The sequence below is a fragment of the Podarcis liolepis genome, assembly GCF_965112155.1.
Source record: "Podarcis liolepis genome assembly, chromosome: Z".
In the NCBI taxonomy this organism is placed as follows: Eukaryota; Metazoa; Chordata; class Lepidosauria; order Squamata; family Lacertidae; genus Podarcis; species Podarcis liolepis.
Genome location: NC_139570.1, coordinates 43,693,979 through 43,719,613, shown reverse-complemented (window position 1 = coordinate 43,719,613; position 25,635 = coordinate 43,693,979). Strand labels below are relative to the sequence as shown.

At 44.2% G+C, this 25,635-nt stretch overlaps 1 protein-coding gene across 1 annotated transcript in view; it reads right to left on the bottom strand.

Annotated features, from left to right (window-relative positions):
* PAPPA (pappalysin 1) overlaps positions 1-25,635 on the bottom strand; it is a 231,910-nt gene that overhangs the window by 183,514 nt on the left and 22,761 nt on the right. The window contains exon 2 of the mRNA XM_083485697.1: positions 16,574-17,645. Within this exon, the coding sequence (XP_083341823.1) occupies positions 16,574-17,645 (1,072 nt within the window). The remainder of the gene's footprint in view (positions 1-16,573; positions 17,646-25,635) is intronic.

Genomic DNA, 25,635 nt, shown 5'->3' with positions numbered 1-25,635 from the left:
ACTGAAGAGTTTCCAGACGTGTTCTATATATTCAGTACGGGCATATCCATACCATGCATTCAAAGCACTATTATTATTATTTTATTTTTAAAAATGTTATTAACAGTTTCAACAAAGCACTATTAGACCACTTTAATAGTCGCTGCTTCTGCCAAAGGATTATGGGAACTGTAGTGGGTTTAGGAGACCCCCTATTCCCCTCACAAAGCTAACATTCCCCAAATTCCCTGGGAAAAGGGATTGACTATTAAAGGGCTCTGGGGACTGCAGCTTTGGGAATAGAATAGGGGTATCCCAAAAACCCTCAGCATCTTTAAAAAATCTTAGTTGTCAGGATTGTTGGGCAGGGCGGGGGGAGCCTACAGTTGCCTAAAGCGGTATAATAGTGCTTTGTATGTATAGTGCAGATGGAGCCTAAGGCAGTCCCATTTGAGAGCCACCTAAGCTAGCGGTCATTGCCACATATTGTGGCAGAGAGTTCCAGACATGAGACAGAGTGCCCACAGGCAGTGCTTAGAGTGTGTTTCATATATATATATATATATATATATATATATATATATATATATATATATAAATTTTCCATTAAAAAAAAAATAATCCAAATCACACCACATTACAACTTCTACAGGTTTTCTCATTTTTGGACTTCCTTCAGCCTCTCTGCCAATCATCCGAATTGAACTTTTTTAATTACACATTTCCAAATTTTACTATTGCCTTTAAACCTACCCCCCGCACCTGTTTTCCTTTTTTGCAATACTTCTTATGTTATTACAGAGCTTCTTTAAATGCCACTAACGTTATTTCTTTATCACTTATACATTCCCAATACTCAACTAGCTTTCCCCAGTCCTCGATGAACTTTTGATCTCATAGGTATCTAATTTTCCCCATCAGTTTATCAAGTTCTGCATAGTCCATCAACTTCATTCTCCACTCCTCCAATGTTGGTGTGTTTCAGCAAGAAAATGGCAATGGTGGCCAGCAGGTGAGGAGGAGCTGCTCTCAGACTACTATTCTGCACTGACTTAACCTGATATAAGGAGTTATGTATAAATAAATATTAAGTTTTAAGCTTTAAGGTATTTTATGGTAAGATAAGGTTAAAATAAATTAAGGTAAATTGAATGACAGAACATAGTGAAAGATAGCAAGGATTTGTTGAGTGAATTAATATGTTAGACCGTTAAGATAAATTACTTAACAACAATTGAGAAAGATGGAAAGAATTTGCTGGAAAAATTAACTAAACTAGAATACAAAAAGGGAGGTGTGAGGAGGTCGAGGAAATAATAAGCAAATGAAAGATAAAGATATGGAGTATTGGATGTGTGTTTTTTATTGTTGTATTGTTGTATTGGTTTTTATGTTTTTTATTTTCCTTTTTTATGTATCGAAATGTATGTCTTGTTGAATTTTTTGTTGTTTTCCTTTTTTCTTTTTTCTGTAATTTCTAAACCTCTAATAAATACGGTATCTTTTTAAAAAAACAAAAACCTGAGCATAAGCCTCACTGAACACGGTGCAACTTGCTTGCAAATAAACATGCATCGCATACAGTAGGCTCAATCTGTGAGTGCTGAATGTCTGGCAAAACCAGCAATTATTGCTCCATTCCCCTTCGTCCCAGGACCTGACCACATCTGGCAGATGCTGTCTGGACAGTTGTCTGAAAGGGAAGACAGTACCAGCCACACAGCATCTAGTATTCTGAAGGCAGACAGGTTAAGGGAGAAGCTTCTTTCTCTTGCCTCAAGAATTGCCTCAGACCAGGAAGATAACAATACTGAAACACATATATGCATATATCTTCCCCAACACCTGTATCAACTTTATAGTATCTGTCACTGTAAGGGCCTGTATCACTGGTTGGGAACATCCAGCCAACAGGCCATTTAGCCCACAAGGCCATATCGCTTACCACCTCTGGCATCAGGTGACTGACAGATGCACAGGCCTACTTACTGTCCAGTGGCCAGTTTGTGTGTGTGTGTGTGTGTGTGTGTGTGTGTGTGTGTGTGTGTGTGGAAGATAAGGATCTGGTCCCTTGGCTTTATCAAGTTGCCCCAGCCCTGGTCTGTACCATCTGCCTGTACAGTGGTACCTCGGGTTAAGAACTTAATTCGTTCCGGAGGTCCATTCTTAACCTGAAACTGTTCTTAACCTGAGGAACCACTTTAGTTAATGGGACCTCCCGCTGCCACCGCACCGCCACTGCACGATTTCTGTTCTCATCCTGAAGCAAAGTTATTAACCCGAGGTACTATTTCTGGGTTAGTGGAGTCTGTAACCTGAAGTGTCTGTAACCTGAAGCGTCTGTAACCTGAGGTACCACTGTAAAGCTATTTTTTAAGGGTGGTTCTGTTTTGTAACCTGTTATGGTTGAGAAAGTGGTAGACACATTTTTGTAAAACAAATAGATGTTTAAGCATGTGGTCTGAGCAGGTTTCAACATCAAAAGCTTTTCAGTTTATAAAAAAGCAGACCAGTTTAAAAATGAAGTATGGTATGGATAGAATGGTCTCCCCCTCCTCTCATTATCCTAGAACCTGGGATAAATAAATGAAGATGAGTGGGGGAGAATTTCAGAGCAGGTGTAGAAACATAGGAAGCTGTCTTATATTGAGTGATATCCCTTGTCCATGTAGCTCAGTACTGTCTACACTGTCAGGCAGTTATTCTCTGTAGATTGAATCAGGGACTTTCTTTATAAAAGCAAGTGCTCTATGGAGCCATGGTATTTTCCATAAAATGAAGTAAGAATCAAGCCTTCATGATTTCAAAAAAAGAACACAGGAAGCTGCCTTATATAAAGCCCACCTGGCTCAGTACAACCAACACTGAACGGCAGTGGCTCTCCAGGGTTTCAGATAGGGAGCTTTTCCAGTACAACTTGGAGAGGCCGGGCACTGAACATGGGGCCTTTTGCCTGCAAAGTGTTGTGCTCTTCCACTCAGCTTCTTATGTTGCGGTTACCGTGTTTGCTAGCATAGCACCAAACGACTGTTGGTAGGCACCTCAAGCCCCCCTTCTTCAGCATGGTCTGTGAGCCACCCATCATCTTCTCAAGGTTATTTGGGTCCCGTGATGGAGGATGTAATGTCACTCAAATGGGCCGATGCCAAAGAGAACCAAAGCAGCCAGACTCAAGGGCTGCCAAAGTTGCATTTCAAAGCCATGAGTGCAGTCCTGGAAGAGGATCAAAGCCTTTTTGAGCTGTCATTAGAATGTTTCCTTGACGCATCTCTTTGGTAAAGGCCAGTAAGCTCCATTCCTTAAGCTTGGCAGTCTGAAACAGCAGTTCAGAACAGAAATGGGGAGAGGAGGGAAACGGCGTGTGTTCATGAAGGGTGGAAGAGCATAATTTCGAAACAGAACTCATGCCCCCAAACGCAAACCAAAGCAAGTGATAACTCAACATAGCACTTTTCCTAAGAAGGGACATTTGCGTAATGCCAGGAGACTGCCTTACACTGGAGTAAGTGTGTCAATATGTCAGTTCTCTGCTTGAGCTGCTTTCAGATGCAGAGAGTAAGGCTGTGTACACAACATCCATTTAAAGCACAGGGTTCCAGGCCCCTCCCCAGTATTTTGGAAACTGTAGTTTGTAAAGGGTGCTGGGAAATATAGCTGTGGGGGGAAGGGTTCCTAGGATTCTTTGTAAGGGGAAGGATGTGCTTTAAATGTATGGTGCGTGGAGAGAGAGGGAGGCAGGGAGGGAGGAAAGAGGGGAAGAAGGAAGGAAGGGAGGGAGGAAGGAAGGGAGGGAGGAAGGAAGGAAGGAAGGAAGGAAGGAAGGAAGGAAGGAAGGAATTCTACAGATTGCTCAGAGGCCACTGGGGATGCTGATATCACACCATCAAATCACATGTTCCTCTTCCCCCATCCCTGCAATGTGTTCAGCCAGACCAACCTGTTCCACATGCTCCTTTGCATGCTGCAGAGCGTAAAGCAGAGGGGGACAAGACGGCAGAGGGAGATAGTGATCTACTTGCAGATCTGTGGGTGATTTGCATTCCTTTGCAAAGGTTTCTGAATCCCAGTAGCTGAATTAAGCTTAAAAAATTGAAGGGGGGAAAATGCAGTGGGGTTCTGCTAATTCATTATTTCTCAGACTCAAATATTGTTTGGCTCCAACCCCTATTGTCCAAAGCAACTGGGCATGCTGGCTGACAAGTTCTCCATCCCTTAGTTTCAGGGCTGAGGATGTGGCCCTCCAGACCTCTCTATCTGGCTCACAGGATTCTCCCCAGGCCACACCCACTCACCCTGCTTTTGCCTGGCTGGAATGTCCCCTTGCACCCTGAGAATGTCTCTTGCTTGCCCAGATGGAGGCTAGGAAGGATGTTCCAATGCAGATACAAACCTACTGGGCAAAGGCACAACTTACATTTACTGCTCTGCCCATTTTTGCCCCTGGCAATGTAGGTCTTGGAAGATTGCCTTAAGTTGAACAAAAAGGCTCCCAGCCCCAGTAAACTCCACTGAGCACAGTTGAATTTCCTCCCAAGTGAGGAAGCCTGAAGACTGCACTGTCAATTAAGTAATGGTTTCCCAAGGAGCCTTTCATTACACGGTAAAGCAAAGAAACATCAGAACAGCTTTGTAAAACAACCTGACCTCTCTTTATCTAGGGGCAAAACTAGGCTTTCTCTCACCTAAGTCAAAGACCCCATTTGGCACACCCCCGCCGCACACATTTGTGTACACACACACAAGCTGGAAGCCTCGATGGTGCCCCTCTGGAGGCTGCACCTGGGGCAAAAAACCCGGGCATGCCACCCCCATAGCTATGGCAGTGCTTTATCAGAGCAAATCCAAAAACAATCACATGGAATTTGGTTTAGTCATTGCTTGTTTCCAGCCTCCCTCCACAGTGACCAAAGGCTTGACGATGGTTGGTCTCTCAAGGGACCCTGGTGAGCTTGGTAAATCTGAGTCAGAAATCACAATCCAGCCAGCATAGTTAGGGATGCAGTTGTAAGCTAGTGCTCTTGGGACTGGTAGGGCTGAAGACAAGGGTGTTGTTAGAGCCAGTGCATTCTGCTTCTGCCCAACATCTGCCTACCTGCTGAGTTCTGCAAGGGCAACAGTGAGAACTGAGGAGGAGGAGGCTGCCAGCAAAGGAAACTCCATGTACTGTTTGCAAGTATGAAGGCAGGCAGGTGGAGACTGGCAGACTGAGGTGGCGGCACAGTGCCAACAACATATGGAGGGCCACTTCCCTGCCATAATTTAAACACTCCTGCCCAGTGCTATTTTTCTAGAAAAGGAGGAGCTGGAACTCACCATGAACATCTCCCTTGTTCTCTTAATAATGGCAATGGCGCCCACCTGAGAGGTGCCAAAACTCAGTTCCTGTGAGTTCCAGCTGAGAAAGAACCCTGCTTCTGCTTACCGCAAGCATTACCGGGGAGGAGTGCGTGTGGCAGAGGCAAATCTGTCAATTTTTGTTTCTCTCTGTTTTACATTTTCCCATTCTTTCTTAAGTTCCGTTCTCCACACCAGTATGCAATTTTTTTAGAAGTCCTCATGAAGAGTCATTAGCATTTTAGTATGAATTTTTCCCAATATTCACATTCTTGTATGCAGTCTTGCCTTGTATACACCCCCCCCCAAAGCAATGCCTCCTTATATTATGCACTCTTGTGTGTTATTTTCAGTAATGGGTGCATTTTAATTTTACCCTGGCATATGCACTTTTGCACACTTTGCTTGGCTGGAGTATGGCAGTGCAAAATTCAGTGAAGTGTGACTTTCAAAGAATTTCATTTTGTATACTGTTCCAGAAATTGTTGTAAATTAGGTAGGGTTATCTTTTAAATGCAAACTGAACCAAATCCCACCCACTCCACCACCCATCACCAATTTGTATATACATGTTGCTTAATACTCAACTTTCATGCTTAGACATTTATGTGGGAATTCTAGGTTGCTTGTTTTCAACAAACAACCCTTCATTAATCCATTTTTAATCCATTGTCCATTTTTGTTTGAAGAACAGAAGCAAACACAGAGAAAAGATAAATCACAAGACAGTAGGAGAAGACACTCAGTGTTACAAGTGGCTGGATTCAGGGGCTGGGGGAGGGAACAATGCTCCATCCCCCAGCCCAAATGGCAGTGCTTACAAGAGTTTCTGGCTTGCCACTGCTATTGGAGAACAACCAGAGCCCAAAATAAACTCCCCCTCCAAAGTCTGTTGCCCCCCTGCCCCCAAACTTTGAGCAACTCAAAAATCCATTCTTTTGGCAGAAGCCCTAGAAGAAAGCATGCAATGACACCAAGTTCAAATCCAGATTACTGCTGACCTTTTTTTTTTAAAAAAAGAAAAGGTATTAGGTGAGGCAGGCAGCATGAGGAGAAAGGATAAATAACAGGTCTTATCAAATGGCAAACCATTGTTGTGGAGCACCATGCATACTTCATAGGATGAATGGAAGAACTTAAAAGATAAGTCCTGCTAATCTTTTACTAAGGTCCACTATCCTGTTTTCTTCAATGCAAACCAGATGCTTCCAGGAGTGAGCAAGCAAGGCCTGGTCTTTCCCCTGGTGTTGCCCTACCCCCACCCCACTGTCACATAATTTTGACTATGGAAGTAGGATTTGCTTATCACAGCTCATAACGTAGCAGGACTTGCTAACCACTGCCCCATGGCACTATAGATTCTCAGTGAAAACCCTTTCAGGCTAACTCCATCCAGGCTGGCCATGGGCTCCTCCTGAGCAGAAAGGATTGTAAGGGGGCTTTGTACTGTTGTTTGACAAACAAGGGCTATGTGAGCTCCCATGTGTCTTTCCTCACTCTTCTGTCCTGACCCCTGGCTTGTTCATAGGTCCTGCCTTTTGATCTTGACTGCCAGTTCTTGGCTTCGGATTCACACATGGCCTGGATTGCCAGTCAATTAATTTTGTATTGTATAAATAAGTTATGGGCTTTGAGACTGGCCACAGAGGGTCTGTCTGTAGGCAGATAGGTAGGCACTAAAGGAAGAGTATTTTTCAGTGGTTGCTCCAGATCAATGGAAATACCTTGCAAAGTACGTACATATGGCCTCAACTTTCTTGTTTTCTGACTCTCGTTTGAGAAGCACTGATTGAGGGCATGATGAAGAGAAGACCGCTGAGAGGGTGTGTGTGCTAGAGATGGGCAAGACTGTCAACTCAGCTCTCCATCTTTCCACATCAGTTTGTGATTTTTTGTTTTTGTTTAAGTCCTCATGGAAATTCATCACCCTTTCTAGTGCAAACTTCTCCTAAAACGTACATTTTTGCAAATCCATTTCTCTGAATATAATGCACTTCTGCATGTTATTTTTTATGAATATATGTATTTCTGTGCACCCTTTATACTAGCATATGCATTTGTGTACACCTTGCTTGCCTGGAGGACTGCACCGCAAAATTCAACGAGGTGTAAATTTAGAAGGATGGCTTTGTTCCAGTTCTTGTACTGCTTTGAAAAGTGAGAGGTTTGCCTTTAAATGCACATGGAACCAAATTTCTCCCCTATCCCTAACACATGCTGGTGAGTTTTGCACGAGTCTCTTCAACAACCCGAGCCTTCGGGAGAATTGCACTCATTTGCCTGTTATCCGCCCTCATCTCCACCTGATATTCCCTTGGCACCCTGATGTTTTTCCAGAGTCTGCACACCCAATCTTTGTAACAAGGAGAAAAAGTCACAAAAGATAAAAGGAACAGCATCAGGAGATTTACAGAAGCCAAGTTTGCAAAAGCAAAACATTTTCCTCCTTATTGCTCTGACAAACTCCCGCTCCCCGACATTTGTATTTACTAGATCCAGTGTACATTTTGAGGCAGGTTCACAGATGAGCAGTTTTTAGGCTAAATGCAAGGAGACTTTAAACTGGCAGCAACAACAGAGTGAAGGTTCCTTTGAGACACAGAGCTGATAATTTCTGTGTCCTGCACAGCACTTAATACTTATTTAAGTTTTTTTAAAATAAACTGCTGAAGTAAATTAAAAAATCTAAGGGGTATACATAAAATAGATATTAATCCTATACAGATAAAATTAAAAAACTGGCATATGTAACTAAATTAGATAAATGTGATATATCAAGTAACTATTATTACTTTATTAGTATTATTTATCAATCATTACCTATTATTAATCATCTATTATTATTAATTAAATGTGTATCACACCCTTCCTTCCAAAGTCCCTCTTACAATTTATTTTTATAAAATATTATTAAATAAGTATCATTTATTAATTATTGCCACAGAGTGGCTCTTTGGTGGTGGAGCTCACAGTTATGGAATGTGCTCCCTGCAAAGGCTTGCCTTTTTATTATTTGTTTGTTTGTTTGTTTGTTTGTTTGTTTGTTTAGAGTATTCATACCCTGCTGTTCAACCAGAAAGGCTCCCAGAGCAGCTTACATGCAATCAAAACAAGACAGTCCTTACCTGCAAGGCGCACAATCACAAGGGAAAAGGAACAGGGAAAGAAAATCAAAATCGAGACACCAATTTCTGTTCCTAGAATGACCAGCTAGCACAGTTTGGGGGCAGGAGGTGCTTGGTTGAGCTGGGTCTCCAGCAAAGCTGATGAAATGAGCCCTGGCTCTGCCAGTGACTCTGGTGTAATGGCTGCCCCCAGGTGACAGTTGAGGGGAGAGGAGGTCTACTGCTTATATTGCATACCCCTCAACTGTAAAAACAAAACCACCAGAATGCCTATATTACGCAAATCCAATTGAAAAAACACGTGAACTTAACAGGCTGTATGATAACAACTGGCACTGTGGGTTAAACCACAGAGCCTAGGACTTGCCGATCAGAAGGTCAGCGGTTCGAATCCCCGCGACGGAGTGAGCTCCTGTCGCTTGGTCCCTGCTCCTGCCAACCTAGCAGTTCGAAAGCACGTCAAAGTGCAAGTAGATAAATAGGTACCGCTCTGGCGGGAAGGTAAACGGCATTTCCGTGAACTGCTCTGGTTTGCCAGAAGTGACTTAGTCATGCTGGCCACATGACCCGGAAGCTGTACGCCGGCTCCCTCGGTCAGTAAAGCAAGATGAGCGCCGCAACCCCAGAGTCGGTCACGACTGGACCTAATGGTCAGGGGTCCTTTACTTCTCAAAAATTAGATACAGCTTCTCATAGTGTAATAATATTCTAAGTGTCTAATGAAGATGATAAAGTTGGTAGACAAAAGAAACTGGCACTGGTAGATGCTGAAACAGACCTGTGTCAGCATCTACCAGTGCCAGTTTCTTTTGTCTACCAACTTTATCATCTTCATTAGACACTTAGAAGATTATTTCATGTCACTCTCCTAAGGAATACGTCAGACAGAAAAATACAAGAGAAGATGAAGAAATTAGAAATGAATGTATTACAGCACTGACAAAATAGGATTTGTATTTTGTGCATACTGGACTTGGTGGTCAACTGAATAAGCTACATTTTAATATATCATGTCACGATGTTGATTTTGACACTATGAGAAGCTGTATCTAGTAAATACCCCTCAACTGTGCCAATTAAAAAGGGACATCCCATTTTTGTGCTCTCATATGAGAGCATGGCACCCAAAAACGCACAAGAGCATGGTGCCCCAAAACGTGTGAGATCATGAACTTCCACAAGATTGCAGAGTGCAAAAACGCATGCTTTGGAGCTCCGTAGTCCCAGGCGGGTAACATGTCTCGCCCAGCAGCACATCTCAGTTTTGGGTCTGGACATGTTGGAGGGTATGATATTGTGATCCTTTGGGTGCCAGCTGAGAACCTTGTACTCCAAGGTCTTTGTGGTGCTCCAATGGATGCCTGCAGGGGCTAGGGGCTCAGTTACAGCAGATGCAACCCTTCACCATTATAACTCACCAATGCAGGCAGGGTTGCATACGCAGCCCAGTTGAAACAAGCCAAATTCAAGTGTGGAGAATTGGTCTAGGTTGAAACATAATCCAGAGACAAAGTTAGGTAAGGCAGTACAATTAAGAGCCAGAGATCTGTGTGGTTTTCAGCACCTGGAGGCTGTGGAGGGTGACCTTATAGATGCTTCCCTTCAAAAGTACACCCAAGCCATAGCTATTGGCAGTGAAGTATAGGGGATTGCTTACTTATGAGCAGACCAGCAACTCTGGGTCCATAGATGCATACAGTGTCTGTTGTTCTTCAACCTGAACCTGAAGATTTTGGCACCAATGCTTTTGAGAACCGGTGGTTCCAAGTTTTCATCACCAGGTATCAACTTGGAAGGCCCTTCAAGGGGATCCCCAGCATTGTATTCAGGGGACTCAGCCTGTAAGATGTTTGATTCATCCCTTGGCATTGTGTAGGGCTAGGCATGAGTCTTAATTGTAATTTTTTAGTGCATTTCAGTTCTCCAGCACTTAGAGCTTTTCCTGCTGCTGGTTTTATGTAGATTTGATGTTTCTTGTGTTGGTGTAATAATTATTTCTTCTGATTTTATGTTGGTGGTAGTAATTATTGCATTCATATAGTTTTAATTTATTTGTGGGTGTATTTTTTCTTTCACTGAATTTTAATGTTTTGAAAACCACCTAAGGATTTGTTTGATGAGTGGTACTGAAAAGTCACAAAGAATAAAACCTTACAACAACTTTGTTGTGGAGTAGGCTGTAGCTGAGGGGTAGAGCATCTGCTCTGTATGCAGAAGGCCAAACATTCAGTCCTTCACACCTCCATATAAGGTTCAGATAGACTGCTGCCTGAAACCATGGAAAGCCACTGCCAGTCAGTGTAGACAATATTGAGCTAAATGGTACATTGGTTTGACTCAGTATAAAGCATCTTCCTGTGTCAACCCAGACCATTGTGTCCAAGTGGTATGACGCATAGACCATGACAAATGATGCTGTTGTCTGTGAGTGATGAACACATGTTTATTCAGCCTTCCCTGACCTGATGTCCCCCCAGAGGTTGCTGAACTACAGCTCCCTGTGTTCTATGTTACTACATACTCTAGCTCTCTAGGGTGTCATAAGAGCATGAGAAGAACCCTGCTGCATCTTGTCAATGGCATATCTCACCCCACATCCTATGGGAATCCTACAAACAGGACGTGAGTGCTCTCCCCACTTGTAGCTGGCAATTCCCAGCAGCTGGTGATTCAGAGGCATACAATCTCCAACAGTGAAGGCAGAACTAAGCCATGGTGGCTAGCAACCCTCCTGAAGATGCCAGCAACTAAACCTGGATACTTCTGCATGCAGTGCATTATGACCTTTACAGCAAAACAAGTTCTTTCCCAAACACTCTGACTGGTTGTGGTCAGCGTCACACAAAAGACAATATCATAGATCCCAAACCCTGCTGCTGCTTTAACCTCAGTGTGCAAAAGGAACACAGCCAGGGGGGGTCTTGGTGCAAGGAATATAGATGCATTTGAAATTATTCACCCCTGTTGTAAATCAGGTGAAATTCGGTTGAAAATGCCACTTCGCCAGGCTTTTCCAGTCTTACTATAAGTTGCATTTACAGCTGAATTTGAGGAAACCACTTGAAGCATCCTTTGTGTGGAGCTATTTTCATTGCTTTGGTTGGATTTCCTCCTTGCAAACAGCAGAAAACCTGTAAATTTTGAGAATAAACTTGATTTGCAATGGGGTGGAATAATTTTGATTGCAAATGTAAATGCTTGGCTTATTTTAAGAGTTACCCTCTCATCTCATTCTACATCCTTTTGGAACTTGAGAACCAGCAGAAGAGGGTTTCTCTCATTCTGTGCCTTGATCATTTCATGTGTTTCCTCTCCAGTGAATTCCACTCCTCTAAAATTCTTGTTCGGTACTAGGACCATTTATAAAATTAATTTCAGGATTGGAGCACAGGTATTTTTATCTCAGCTTTCATGGCTGCCTTTGTTTGTTTGTTTGTTTGTTTGTTTAAAAGCAGTTCTAAACCACTTTGTGTGTTGTTGTGGTGTTATAAACCTCTAAGTGGTGCACACTATGTGCAATATAAAAACAATATCCATTAAAACAAAAATATAGCCTAAAGTCATTAAAAGAGCGTACAAAAATAAAAGCAAATAAGAGAGAGACTCAGGAGATTCATACACACAATTCACAGACCTTCCAATGGTCCCTATTTTTCAGGGACAGTCACAGATTTACAGAAGCCATCCCGGTTTCTGATTTGATCCTAGAATGTCCTGCTTTTCCTTAGGATGTCCCTATTTTCATTGGAGAATTGTTGGAGGCTATGGAATTATGCGACCCCTGAGTCAAGAAGATAAGTAACATCTGAAAACAGCCATGTGCAGGGAAGTTTTTCAAATGTTTAATATTTTATTATGTTTTTATATATGTTGGAAGCCACCCAGAGTGGCTGGTTAAACCCAGTCAGATTGACAGGGTATAAATAATAAAATCATCATCATCATCATTATTGAATAGGATGTCCCTAATTTCATTAGAGAAATGTTGGAGGATATGAACTCAGGGTCCAATCTTAGGGGCCAGTGAAAGCCTGGGCAAAAATATTAATCTTTACAAGGTATCTGCTTTTAAATGGTTGTAAATGGCAGAGGGAAGAGCATTCCACAGTACAGGGACAATAGCAAAAGATACCCATTCTATAGTCACTGCCCTATGATATTCTGTAGGGTGTAATGCCATGAGAAGAATTTCCCCAGGTGATCTAAGTGACTTAATAGGTCTGTGCAGGGGAAAGAGGTCTTTCAGTTTGCCTGGATTATCTGTTAACAGTGCACCTTTGAGCATGATCTAGTGGCTGTTGGGCGGTCAGTGCAGCAGAGGTATAATTTGTGCACATCCAAGTGTTCCACTCAATAACCTGACCACAGCATTTCACTTCAGCTGCAACTTCCAAGGGAAGCCCTACATAGAGTGCAATACAGTAGTCCAATAGAGAGATTATCTATACAGTCATACCAGGTTACAGCCGCTTCAGGTTGTGTTTTTTCGGCTTATGGACCACCGAAACCCAGAAGTACCGGAACGGGTTACTTCCAGGTTTCGGCAGTCGCACATGTGCAGAAGCACTAAATTGTGCTTTGCACATGTGCAAAAGCGCCAAATCGCAACCCGCGCATGCGCAGACGCACAGACACGGGTTGCAAATGCTGCGGGTGTGAATGTGCATCCTGCATGGATCACATTCTCCACCCAAGCGTCCACTGTATATCTGAAGGGTTTTCATGGAGAAAATGGATAAGACTGTTCTGTTGCTTCAGAGGGCAAGAGTAGTTAGTACCAATGTGCGTGAGCTGCACAGAAGCAGACTTTAGCTAAATGTTCAGAGGATCTTCCTAATGGCAAAGCAGTGGAACAGACCATCTTGCAAGGTAGTTGGCTCTACTTGGCTAAAAGATTGGGAGCTGCCACCTCACTGTGGACAAAATCCTAAATCTGAACACTCCTTGCAGAAGGAGAGCCTGCAATTTCTCTAGGACAATCCTTCTGCAGCCTCACAAACCTCTTGAATTGTCCAAAGTCTATTTTTGTAGCAGGTTCTTTGTCAACCATTTCCTTATTTTTATTCTAAAAAGGAGCTGACTCACCGATTAGGGCTGAACAAAACCATTAACATGCAGTGGGGTGGGGGAGGGAGGGTGAAAGAACAACTAAAATAATAATCATCATATCAGTGTCCAAGTAATGGGTTCCACCCTTTCCTCTGTGCAGTTAATTTTTACTACATCTTTTGGTAGGAATTCAGCATGGAATTTTTCCTGGCATTAATCCCTCAGGTTTCCCTTTTCTGTGTTAGGCGGTTCTATATTTTGGTAAACTCCATCTATTAATAGCTGCCGTGTGTGGCTATTAAAAAACACAAGCACTTGCTTAGTAGCCGAAAATCACAGGCTGCTCAAGCTGACAGCTGCAAATGGGGAAAGGCGGACTTGAAGACTGACATCATGATGTGAAGCACCTTCCTGGCTCAGAATCAAAACAAAACAACAGAGGAACCTATCTTTAGCATGAGAGGCACATTCCATCTGGGCGACCTTGCAAGGGTCACATACCAGGGGTGGGCAGAACAATGAATGTAAACTATCACTTTGTACAGTTGCCTAATTTCTGTATAAACCCCTCTCTACCCACCATACAGACAAGCAAGAAGCATTATTAGAGTTTGAGGACACATTCCAGCCAGGCAAAAATACTCAAGGAGGGTAGAAAGCAGGGGCAGTGAGGTGGGTAGTCTGGGGAGAGTTCCCAAAGACCAGGTAGAGAAGCCCAGGGGGCTGCAATTCAGTCCCCAGGTTGGAGCTTCCTCATACAACATAAACAATTGCCAACTTGAAAAGGGGGATGGAAATGCCACTTACCTATCAAAGAGGAGGTAAAAGTTCACACTGAGGAAATCAGAACCCATTAAACTTGCGTGTTACAGTTTGATTCACTATACAATTTGCCCAAATTTTATCTTGCCAACTGTAGGGTACATGCAAGCCCGGCAAGACTCTGACTTTTTTTAATTTTCATTTTGCAGGTCTACTACAATTAGGAATGGGCATTTCTGTCAATTTCAGTTTCTTTCCCCCACTCCATCCTGAAGTTGAAGGAAAAAAAGGAACCGCAGCCCTCCAGAGGTTAATGGACTCCAACTCCCATCATCAGTGACAATTGGCCATGCTGGCTGGGTCTCATAGGACCCTGGGCTTCCAACAATATCTGGATACCAGTTACTGGAAACCACAGGAGGGGAGAGTTCTCTTTTGCTTGGATCCTGCTTGCAGGATGCTGGACTTGATGGGCTATTTGCTCTAATCCAGCAGGCTCTTCTTCTGTTTTTTTGTTAATTGCATGGTGTACATGGAAAGTGAGATGGCAGAGGAAAGATGGGTTGCTCCATCACTGCTTCGGGTCCAGCACAAAAGCCAATCAGGGAACAAATTCTCCCCCTTTTCTGTCCTCAGCAAAAGAAAGGCAGCAGACAGTTGGAAGATGAATGGAGAGCCCCCTTTGTCCATCCTCTTCCAGCCCTCCACAGGCCAGTAAAACATTTTGCAGGCTAGTAACTTCTCTGAAGACTTTATTTACAAGGCTGTGCTAAAGCTCACATCGGCTAATAAATACATGTGTACTTCCAACTGACAGTTATTGCTAAAGACAAAGCCTTGCAAAGAAAAAAAAAACAGCCTTTCCATATTCATCTCCTCATACAAATCTCCCTCTTCACATGACTCTTCCGAGAGATTGTTCCTGAGCAAGAGAAAGCTCGTCAAAGCTTTTGTATGGCTTATGTTTTAACATTCTGTTTGAGTTTATGGCTGGCATAAAACACTCATAAAAAGTTACACATCCCCTCGCCCTGGGGAGCGATTCTGTTCTGTCGACAAAGAAGATAATATTCTTTGAATACCTCTAGCCAAGGCACAAGGGTGTGCATGAGAGAGCAGGTGAAATAAAACAGCGCCAAGTGACTCTTAACTCAAGGATGGAGATATTTTTCAAAATCCTGCTGGTTCTAAATCTAGGCAGAAAACCATCATGTTTTCTTGATTAAGCACCACTCTCAATTAGAGGCCTCCCCTGCAAATAAGTGGCTTTCCAGCCAGCTGTATCAGAAAGAGGTGAGACGGTGAGGCCCACCCCACAGCCTCAGCTGGGACTCATTACTGAATGCTTCCTCCCTTCCCCAACCTGCCTATATCAGCAGCACTTCCACTGGGCTGAGAGAGGCAAGACAGAGAGGACCACACCACTGGTTGAGCTGGGAGTGGCTGCCGCTTGACTGCTCCCATCCCAGAACCACCTCTGGCAGTGTCCACCATGGCCCCCGTCAAAAAGAACTGCTTCTTGAGCAGCTGACCCTACTTACACAATTCATACAAAATCCCACACAAATACAGTGGTACCTCTGGGTGCAAATGGGATCCGTTTCAGAGCCTCATCTGCATCCTGAGTAGAACAAACCAGCGTCTGCGCATGTGTGGGTCACAATTTGCTGCTTCTGCACATGATGTCATTTTGAGCATCTGCACATGCGTGAGCGACGAAACCCAGAAGTAACGTGTTCCATTAATTCTGGGTCACCGTGGAGCGTAACCTGAAAATGCTCAACCTGAAGCGACTTTAACCCGAGGTATGATTGTACAGGGAAACAAATTTATATACATGCCCTCAAGCAAAACCTACAATTCACCCTTAGTTTTTAAACTCATTATAAACCCAGGCTTGCCTCAACCAAACTTCCTTAGATCTGTGCCCCCACCTCCAAGCCCCTGCTAATTTGTGCCAAGATATATCTCCTCCACTCTAAGGGCCCCATCATGGGCACATGAAGATGTCAGGTTTGTACACCAATTCCCAAGAAACTTTAAGGAAGTTTTCAAGTGTGTGCAAAACGGCCCTCTGAGCTGCTCATCAACCCAAACCAAACCAACTAAACGGACTGATAATGAGAGCTAGGAACACAAAATGCATTTCCTCATGCATTCTAAAACTGGATTCATTATGAGTCAGTTTAAAAGAGAATCATTAAATCAATATGAATTGTTGTGGGCATGGGAAGAGGTGTTGGGGTGAGGGGAATATGAATGAGGGGAACATAGGCAGGCCTGGTATGATTAGAAGGACCTTATATGCTCAGCAGTGTGCCTACCTGTGAGGAGAGTCTGGATCAAAGCATGTCTTGGTGACATCAGTTATCTCTGGGTTACAGCAATCCCCACCATCAAAGCTGTACCTCTCAAAGTTACAATCCATGTCGCACACACCATTCTGCTTCTTCTTGTTGAATGACGAGTGTCGCATGTGCCGGCAGTCCCCTCCATCGTACCCAGTTAAGGTATGGTTGCACTCAGGGTCACAACTGTCATCTCCAATCTTGCTAATTTCACAGTTGGCCAGGATCAGGCGATGCCGGAGGGAAGAGTTCTTTACTTCCAGCACCTCCAGTTCCCATGTGATGTTGTAAGGGCTGAAGGCATCGTTCAGTTGCTGGTGTTGAAATTCTATCTGTTCACGGCTAACAGTTGGGTTGCGATGGTGGTCATCATAGATATTCACCACTCGGTAGCGGACTACCTTTTTGTGACGGAAGTTTGGGAGCTTGTTGTAGCTGGCAATGACCTCTTTGTTGTCGCACACAGTTTGCCCACATAGAGGAGGATCAAGGCTTGTATCCAGCAGGTAGCCAGGGTGGGAAGTGAATTCGATCTGAGGAAGACTAGGGCTGTCTTTCATCGGAGACCAGATGCTTTTCACATTCAGTAAAGTCTCCTGAAAAACGAGCTGAGGTAGAGGAGCATCTGCTTCATGAGACACCATGGCCATGTCAGACAGAATCTCCTTCTGACACCGGGCTGTTCTCCAAAGGCTGAAATGTTCTACGTAGCCTCGGTAATTCTGATTCAGGGCATTCCCACCAAGCATGAGAACTTTGCATTTCAAGGTCAAAGGGCTAAAGATGTTCCCTACCTGCTCCCCACTGGTGGCCACTTGAGCACCGTTCACATAGAGTTTCATCAGGCGTCCATCGTAAGTGACAGCTAGGTGAACCCACTGGTTTGCGAGGTAGTTACGATGATCTGTGATGGTGGTAACCTTCCGGGCACGGTCCGTCTTCAAGGAAAAGAAAAAGCGGGGTTCTCTATTCCCCTGGTCACTGATGGTGTTAATCCCCAGGACCCATCCTCGGTCACGGGTGGTGTAAGAACATTTGTCATATAGTCCTAAGTGCCCCCCACAAAAAGAGAGAGAGAGGAGAGAGATAAACAGAAGTAAATATGAGTGATGACAGCACAAAATTTACAAAATTTACATCGATCTACAAAAGACAGCAATTTTCACAATAAACCAGTTGGCATGAAGACAAGGAGCACTGAACCCTTTTGTGAACACGTGACCATAAATGGGAGAAATCATTTCAATATTGCAGCAAAAGGTCAAGAACTTCTAGAGGCATATGACGTAAATGGGACACCCAATTCTTTGTCTAGGGGCCAGAAATCCTTTGCAATTGCTTAGTGGTGAAATTACAGTAAGAAATCTCATTAACTTCACTTGAACTGTAAGCTTGACGTCACTAGTTTGGACCAAATCCTCACAAAACACATGCATTTGTTAATTCTTAGCACCCACACAAAATTAAAATCCCCTGAGTTCACGGGGGGGAGGGGGGTTTGAGAAGGAACAGTCCATGGTTGCTAAACCTTAAAAAAAAAAGGCTGTACCATAGAAGTATGCTTATCTAAGTTCCTTTAACAGATGAAACCACATTGCATCAGAAGTAATCAGATAGCAACAGAAAGAAAATCTGGGGTTTCTTTTCACAATAAACCCTGCTAGCTGGTGTAGTACTATTTTGGAAGGAATTGGTGTAAATGTCTTACAGAGGGCACACCAACTCATGGTAGATGAGATTTCTGCACCAATCCACCCAAATCTCAAAACCATATTAGGCAAACTCACGGAGGATAAAACTCTTAGTGGCCTTCCAGTTGTAATAGTCATATATTACCTCTAGTATCAGAAGCAGCATGTCAATGAATACTAGCTACAGAGCAACCAAACGCAAGAGAGAAGGGACTGTGGTTCAGGGGTTAGAGCATGTCAAAGGTCCCAGTTTCAATCCCTAGCATCCCCATGTAAGACTGGGAGGTGCTCCTTGCTTGAAATCCTGGAAAGTCTCTGCCAGTCAGTACAGCCAATATGAAGCTAGTTGAACCAATGGTGTGACTCGGTATAAGAGGGTTTCCTAAGTTCCTAGTGTACAAATGAATGAGAGGGAAGTGGAAGGAGTTGTTGGCTCCAGATAATGCCTGGCAAGCAAATCAGAATATCAATGCACACATCTGCTAGAAAGCCATAAGACATGGATATTAGGGTTGTCATATGTCCAGAATTTCCTGGACATAGCCGGAATATGGCAGTCAAATGGAGTGTCCAGGTGGAAATTGCTTAAATGTCTGGATTTTCACTTTTTGAAATATGGCAACCCTATGGATATCCTATGCAAACCCATGTGCATAGATACAAAATGACAGCGCACAGCTTACCCTTCATTCTCCCCACCAGACAGACAGATTCTCTGCTTCAAAAGGCAGCGTAAGGTAGACTAGTGCCACATTTACAAATTAATGGCTACGGCTCTTGGCAGCTACAAGCCATTATGACTGTATCTAACCTCCAGAATCAGAGTGAATGTCCTTCTGAATAACAGTTGAATGGGGAACAAAAGCAAAGAAAAGGTGACTGCATTCAGGTCCTGCTGCAGGCTTCTCATAGGAGTCTGAGTTGGCCACTGTGAGAACAGGATACTGGATTAGATGGGTCTTTGGATTAACCCTGCAGGGTTCTTCTTAAACTGGCTCATGCTCTCCTTCTTCCACCCCCTCCCACCCCCAACTAAGCCCTCACCTCTGCACCCTATCCTTCCCTTAACTGAAGCCCACTGCCCCTTTGTGTTCTCAGCATAATCACTCAATCCCTCTCTATCAACAATTGTGGACTCGGAGACTATCAGCTGAGCAAAGGTTATCAGAAGAGTAATTCCTCCCTCCCCCCCATTCCCAGACCAGCTCTGTGAAGTGTTATTTTTGCTAGGGGCTCCTTCTTGTCCCTTCCCTTCTTGCCTTTGCAAGGGAGGTGCCAGCTAGGTAGTATTCCTCTGTCAAGTGCATACACTTAAACAAACAACAAAGCTAAATCACATCTCGAGACCAGATTGGAGCTGAACACTGTGACTGCTGATCATCAGTATGGTGCAAGGAGGGGAGGGGAGACAAATGAGCGGGTTTGTCCTGGTATCTGAATTAAAGCTGAGGCTTGTATCCAATACTGGTCCTATTCAAAGTAGCAGATCATGGGTAGGCAAACTAAGGTCTGTAGGCCGGATCGGGCCCAATTGCCTTCTGGATCAGGCCCATGGATGGTCTGGGAATTGCTGCATAGATTGCCAGAGTGCACATTCTTTCCCTCTCCCACACACGGCAGCGGTGGTGGCAGCGCCTGCTCCCTCCGTCCTCTGGGCTTCTCCCTGCCCTGCCTAGAGGAGGAAGGGAGCTGGGCTTTGTCGGTGCCAGCAGCAGCAGCGCTCGAGTAGCCACCATTTTAAGCAGCCCCTCTCCATAGCCCTTTAGCGCACCGCTCATCATCCCTCTGCTGCCGCTGCCAGCCTCTGCTGCTCACAAGACACAGGTAAGCAGCCACTGGGGCTGGTGGTGCTCTTGTATCATTCACCCCCCCCTTCAAAATATAGTCCAGCCCCCCACAAGGTCTGAGGGATAGTGGACTGGCCCCCTGCTGAAAAAGTTTGCTGACCCCTGGAGTAGACTCTTTGGATTGCTATTTTATTACTTTTTAAAAAAATGCATACCTGCATATATTCCAAAATGTTATCCAATCCACTGCATCCGACTCGGAGTACACCCACTGCAAATGATGAATATGGCTAACTTAGTTCCATTATTTTTAATGGGTCTACTCTGAGTAGCTGGATACAGCCCACTGAAACTGGTGGGCTGTATCCAATTTTGTCCTACTCTGAGTAGATCACTGACCCTGATGGACGTTGCTAACTTAGGTGCACTCATTTAAATTGTTATACTCTGAGTTGAACTTGGCAGTATACAACCCATTATTTTTGATAGAGTTGAATTAATTTTGACTCAGAGAAGACTACTTTAAATGAATGGCCCTAAGTTAGTAATGTACATTACTTTCTGTGGGTCTCCTCTGAGTAGAACTGACACTGAATATAAGCCATAGTGTGTATCAGGCATGGGAAGGTTACTGAAGCTACAAAAATGAAAAAAAAACCCTGCAGGATTCAACATACCCCAGTTGCCTTCTCGCTGACAATTTCAGTTGCTCTCAGACTCCATATTTCCTTGCAGACTTAAGTTCTGTTTTCTACATTTCCACATCAGTTTGCCATTAAAAAAACACACAATCCTCAGGGAAATTCATCAGCATTTTAGTGCAAATTTATCTTAATAGGCAATTTCCCCAAACCTATTAGACATTTTTATGTTGTTTTTATATTGATATGTTGTTGTATGAATGTGTACGCACAGAACACTTTAATCTAGCATATGCATTTTTGTACACATTGCTGGGCTGGAAAACTGCATTGCAAAATTCAGAGCAGTGCAAATTTCAAAGGCTGGCCGCATTGTGGTTCATGTATTGTTCCAGAAAGTATGAACGAGGTAGGTTTGCCTTTGCATGTGAACTGAATTGAATTTCTTTTCCACCAGCTTCACAATTTGTAGATCCTTTGGATTATGTTCTAGAAGAATTTTGTGGTTTTTAATTTCCAGTTTCAAAGGGCCAAAATTAGCCCAAGATCAACCCAGTGGTGGTGTGTGGGTTTGTGCGTGCATTTGGGGTGCTGGTATTGATCTCATAATTTGTTTTCCACACTAGATAACAAAAATATGCAACATAAAGTGGGGGGTGGTAAGAAAGAAGAGATCTCATCATCCCCATTCATGTTCAAGCCTGGGGTGGGTTGAGAAGTATAAAAGGGGCATACCAGGAAGGAGACCTGAACCCACTGCTTCCGTTCTTACCACTCAGGGACATTTCCCAATGTACTTTTAGGTTAACATAACATATCACCAAACCAACAAAACAAAAAGCCACCACAAAAGCCCATGGTTCCTGCACTGCAGTGGGGTTGGACTAGATGAAAAACTGCAATCAGCTGACTGGCTTGCTCACTCAAGTCAGTTGCCCAGGTGCTAACTGATGATGAGCAAATTCAATGATGAACACCCACCATCCTGCATTGCTCTCTCCCTTCTTAGTGTCCTTTATATTGACTGGAGAGCCCTTCATATACTGGGTAGACCTCTGTAAAGCAGGGCAGTGGGGCTGCTCTGTAGCAGTGGTGCATTATATGCTCTGTGGTCCATGGGCTCTGAGGAAGAATAAGCTCAAAACCAAACCGCAATGGAGGACCAGACAAGTGTGGCTACTCGCTATCTATTGAGGCTTAGTGCTAGGTACAGGATCAGGTCCCCCAGCTCCACATGTCCTTTCCAGGCAGTACAATCGTAGTTTTGTAAGTTCTATCAGAGCCATAATTGGGCCCCTTCCAGCTCTACGGTTCTATGATTTCTTAGTGCCAGGACCATCTTCAGGGATCTCAATGAGAGATATGAGGGATTCAGGGTTAACGTGGCCAGTGTGAGATTAAACCCTGTGGCGGCTCCTAGGCAATTGAAATCTCGCACACACACCACCCTCAAAAATTATCTCTAATACATTTTTGTAATTTTCTTTCAAGATCAAATCAACATTATTTTGACCTGTTGTTACAGGGCCCCTAAAAGATGTGGGGCCCATAGGACAGTATCTACTCTGCCTATTTGGTAATCTAGCACTGGATGTGGCCACTGGAGGATGGCTTGAGAAGGACGCAACAGGCATGTGGCCTGCCAGCCCCTCACTGCTTTTGCAAATCTCACAAAGCAGTGCTGGGCTTGCTGGGCACTGTGAACGCACCCTTCAAAGCAGTTGGCCAGCCAGGCTCCCCAGTGCATGCCCAGGCTGGCAGCGCAGCGTGGCCCCACTTTACTGCAGAGGGTGGGGATTTTCATCCAGGTTTTCATCCAGGCTCTCCTAGCCTTGCCTTGAGATGCCAGGGAATTGAATTTGGGATTTTCTGAATGCAAGGCAAATTCTCTGCTGCTGAGCTACAGCTCCTCTGCTCCTCTTTCACACTCCATGAAGCCACTTTTCACATTCCATTTAATTGCTTCCCCTGTGCTTATTTAAGCTCCTGAGCCTCAAGAGGCCCCTCATTAGGCCCTGTGACAGCAGCTGCACCCCGACATGCTTCTTGCTGTACTGGCTGAGCAGCAGCAGCAGTCTTGGCTGCTGAAGAGGTGGATTGGAGCCACCTTAAAGAAGCAGAAATTCTGGAAACTGGTCCAAGGAGCAGCGGTATAGCATGGGTTGCTGGAACCCAGGATGTGGCAAGTGTTGCACCCCCCCCCCCGTTGGCCTGGACAGCTGGGGTCGGGATGAATGCCAGGGGTGTGTGCGCAGAGGGTGTGAATAGAGCCCATCTCCAACAAGCTCTCTGCCCGCTGCCTCCATCCACCTGACCACTAAACCAACCTGTTTGCTGCCACGCCTCAGCTGCCAGGGCTCCATGCCTGTCATGGGGGCACCTGATTGCCCCCCTCAAAAATGTGCACCCTGGGCCATGGCCCCCTCCGCTACACCTTTGCCAAGGAGAAATTGGTATTATTTCAGGGACTGAGGTCTCACTCCCGGGTTGTGTCCTCTTTCCATATTTTCTGATCAAACATGTTATTTACACACAATTCATTATTGCATTTTTGGTTAGCACCCACAACTGGAAGGATGCACATAATCTGACTTGAGAGGCATGGCGCAAAAAGCGTTTATTGAGGGTAGGGTGGGAATTAGCACATCATTTAAAGGTACAAACAGGTAAAGCTGCTCTTGAGGATTTTGAAACTGTCTGGTGGCCATTTAGTAATCATATAAGCGATTCACACTGAAATTGTATCTCTTCCATCACAGGCCAGGAATTGATGTCTAACCTATCCTTAGCTCTATTATGGCTGGAAAGTGACCCAAACTCAAGAATTAAACACAGGGACTTAGTTTTTGTTGTTGTTAGCAGCAGTGCAACTGGCTGTTGTTATTTCACTGGAAAGCCAAATCAGAGCCTCAAATAGAGACCTGGATTAATTACATTTGGGACACAACTCTCTCAGATTACTTTCTGGAGAGAAAGAGAGTTATAAGGGGAGTCTCAAAAATGGACAGGTCTGAGGAGGCTTGGTTTCTGTTCTACTCCTTCATAAATAAGGGACAGCAAACTCTCCACCCCCAGTCTCTCAAACCCCTGTGCAGAGAGGCCCCGAGGTCCCCGTAAGAGGAATAAAGCATGAGGCACAGGATTCCTGTGATAAGAACCTTCACATGCACGAGAGCAGAGTGCTTACAATATCACATTGATGAATACTTTTCTTGCTTCTACACTATGTTTTGCTTTGTATAGGCTTGTAACTGAAAAAACTTTGTGTGGTTTTATTTGTTGCTTGTGGTGTTTAATGATTTTTTTAAATCAAAAAAATATATCCTGAAACATCAGTTATTTATATGTAACCCACCCCCTACTTAAAATTAAAATATATATGTTAGACCATTCTGTGAATAATGATGTATATGTTTTCTACACATATTAAAACAGATAAATTGAGCTAAATATATGGATTCTTTTTGATGTTATTAGATCATGTACTTAGTATAACTTTCTTTTAGGGGCAGTACAGGATTCCCGCTGGTGTACCGACCTTTCATCTGCACCAAGGATTACCTGCCCAAGCTGCTTCAGGTTGTGGTGGATGTTCTCCTAGAGACACCTAGTCTGGTGGTCCTAGGTGATTTTAACATTGATGCCAACACAACCTTACAAGGGGCTGCTTGGGACTTTGTGGAAAGCATGGCCTGCATGGGGCTGTCCTTGAATAAATCTGGCCCTACTCATAGCTATGGACATGCCTTAGACATGGTGTTCACATCTGTGCACCCAGATCACATGGGTGGTCTGACTCTAAGTTCCAGTGGAATAAAAGAAGTGCAACTAGACTTCTGTGCAACCCTTCCCTTCTGCAGGGGGGGGGTGGGACTAATTTGAATGGTCCAAATGGTAGGGGGTACATTATCCCATGTTGATGGCCTCTCAGCTGATTTCCTGGAAGCCCGTTGGAATGCAGTGTTGACCAGGGATATCAACTATCTGGCTCTGAAGCATTCTCTCTGATTGCATGGAGCTCAGAAGGCCCCGTGGTTTCCCCTGGAGCTGAGGGTTGATTAAACAATCACTGTGATGTCTAGAGCACCAGTGGTGAAAAACCCATTCCAAAACAGACCAAACATGGGATAGAGCTCAATGTCAAGTCTACCATCTTGCTAAAGCGAGGGTGAAAAACTGCCTCTATTGCATCTGTGGAAAACAGTACCAGGAGACTCTTTCAGGTGGTTCATAGTCTAACAGAACCACCTTCGCCATCAGGTTCTGGTAAGGACTCAAAGATCTTGCAAAGTTTTTTGCAGATAAAATCAATCAAATTTGGAAAGAGGTAAACTCCACCATGGTAGGGCTAGGGCAGGAGTGTACCACAGCTCTGACTAGTCAAGTTGTGTAGGATCAGTTTCAACCTCTTACCTCTGAGGATGTGGATAGGCTGCTTGGATGAGTGAAACTGAGCACCTGTCTGCCTGATCCTTGCCCACCCTGGCTCATAAAAGTGAACCAAGTTGGGCTGGGCAATGGGCTCTGTGGGGTGCTGAATGCTTCTCTCTGTAAGGGAGTCTTCCTGGACCCCCTTAAAGAAGCAGTTATTAAACTGCTTCTTAAAAAACCATCTTTGGACCTGGCCATTATGGCCAATTATTGCCCAGTCTCAAATAATCTATTACTGGGGTTGAGCAAAGTAATTGGATGGGTGGTTGCTAAAAAAAACTCCAGGCATGTCATGAGGATGTGGACTATTTGGATACCTTCCAATCAGGATTCAGGACCTATCATGGGACTGAACCTGTCTTGGTTGCACTGGTTGTTGATCTCTGGTGGGCTAGGGACTGAGGTGAAAGTTGTTTCCTGGTTCTGCTGGATCTCTCAGTGACTTTTGATACCATCAACCATGGTATCCTTCTGGACCATCTGGGGGG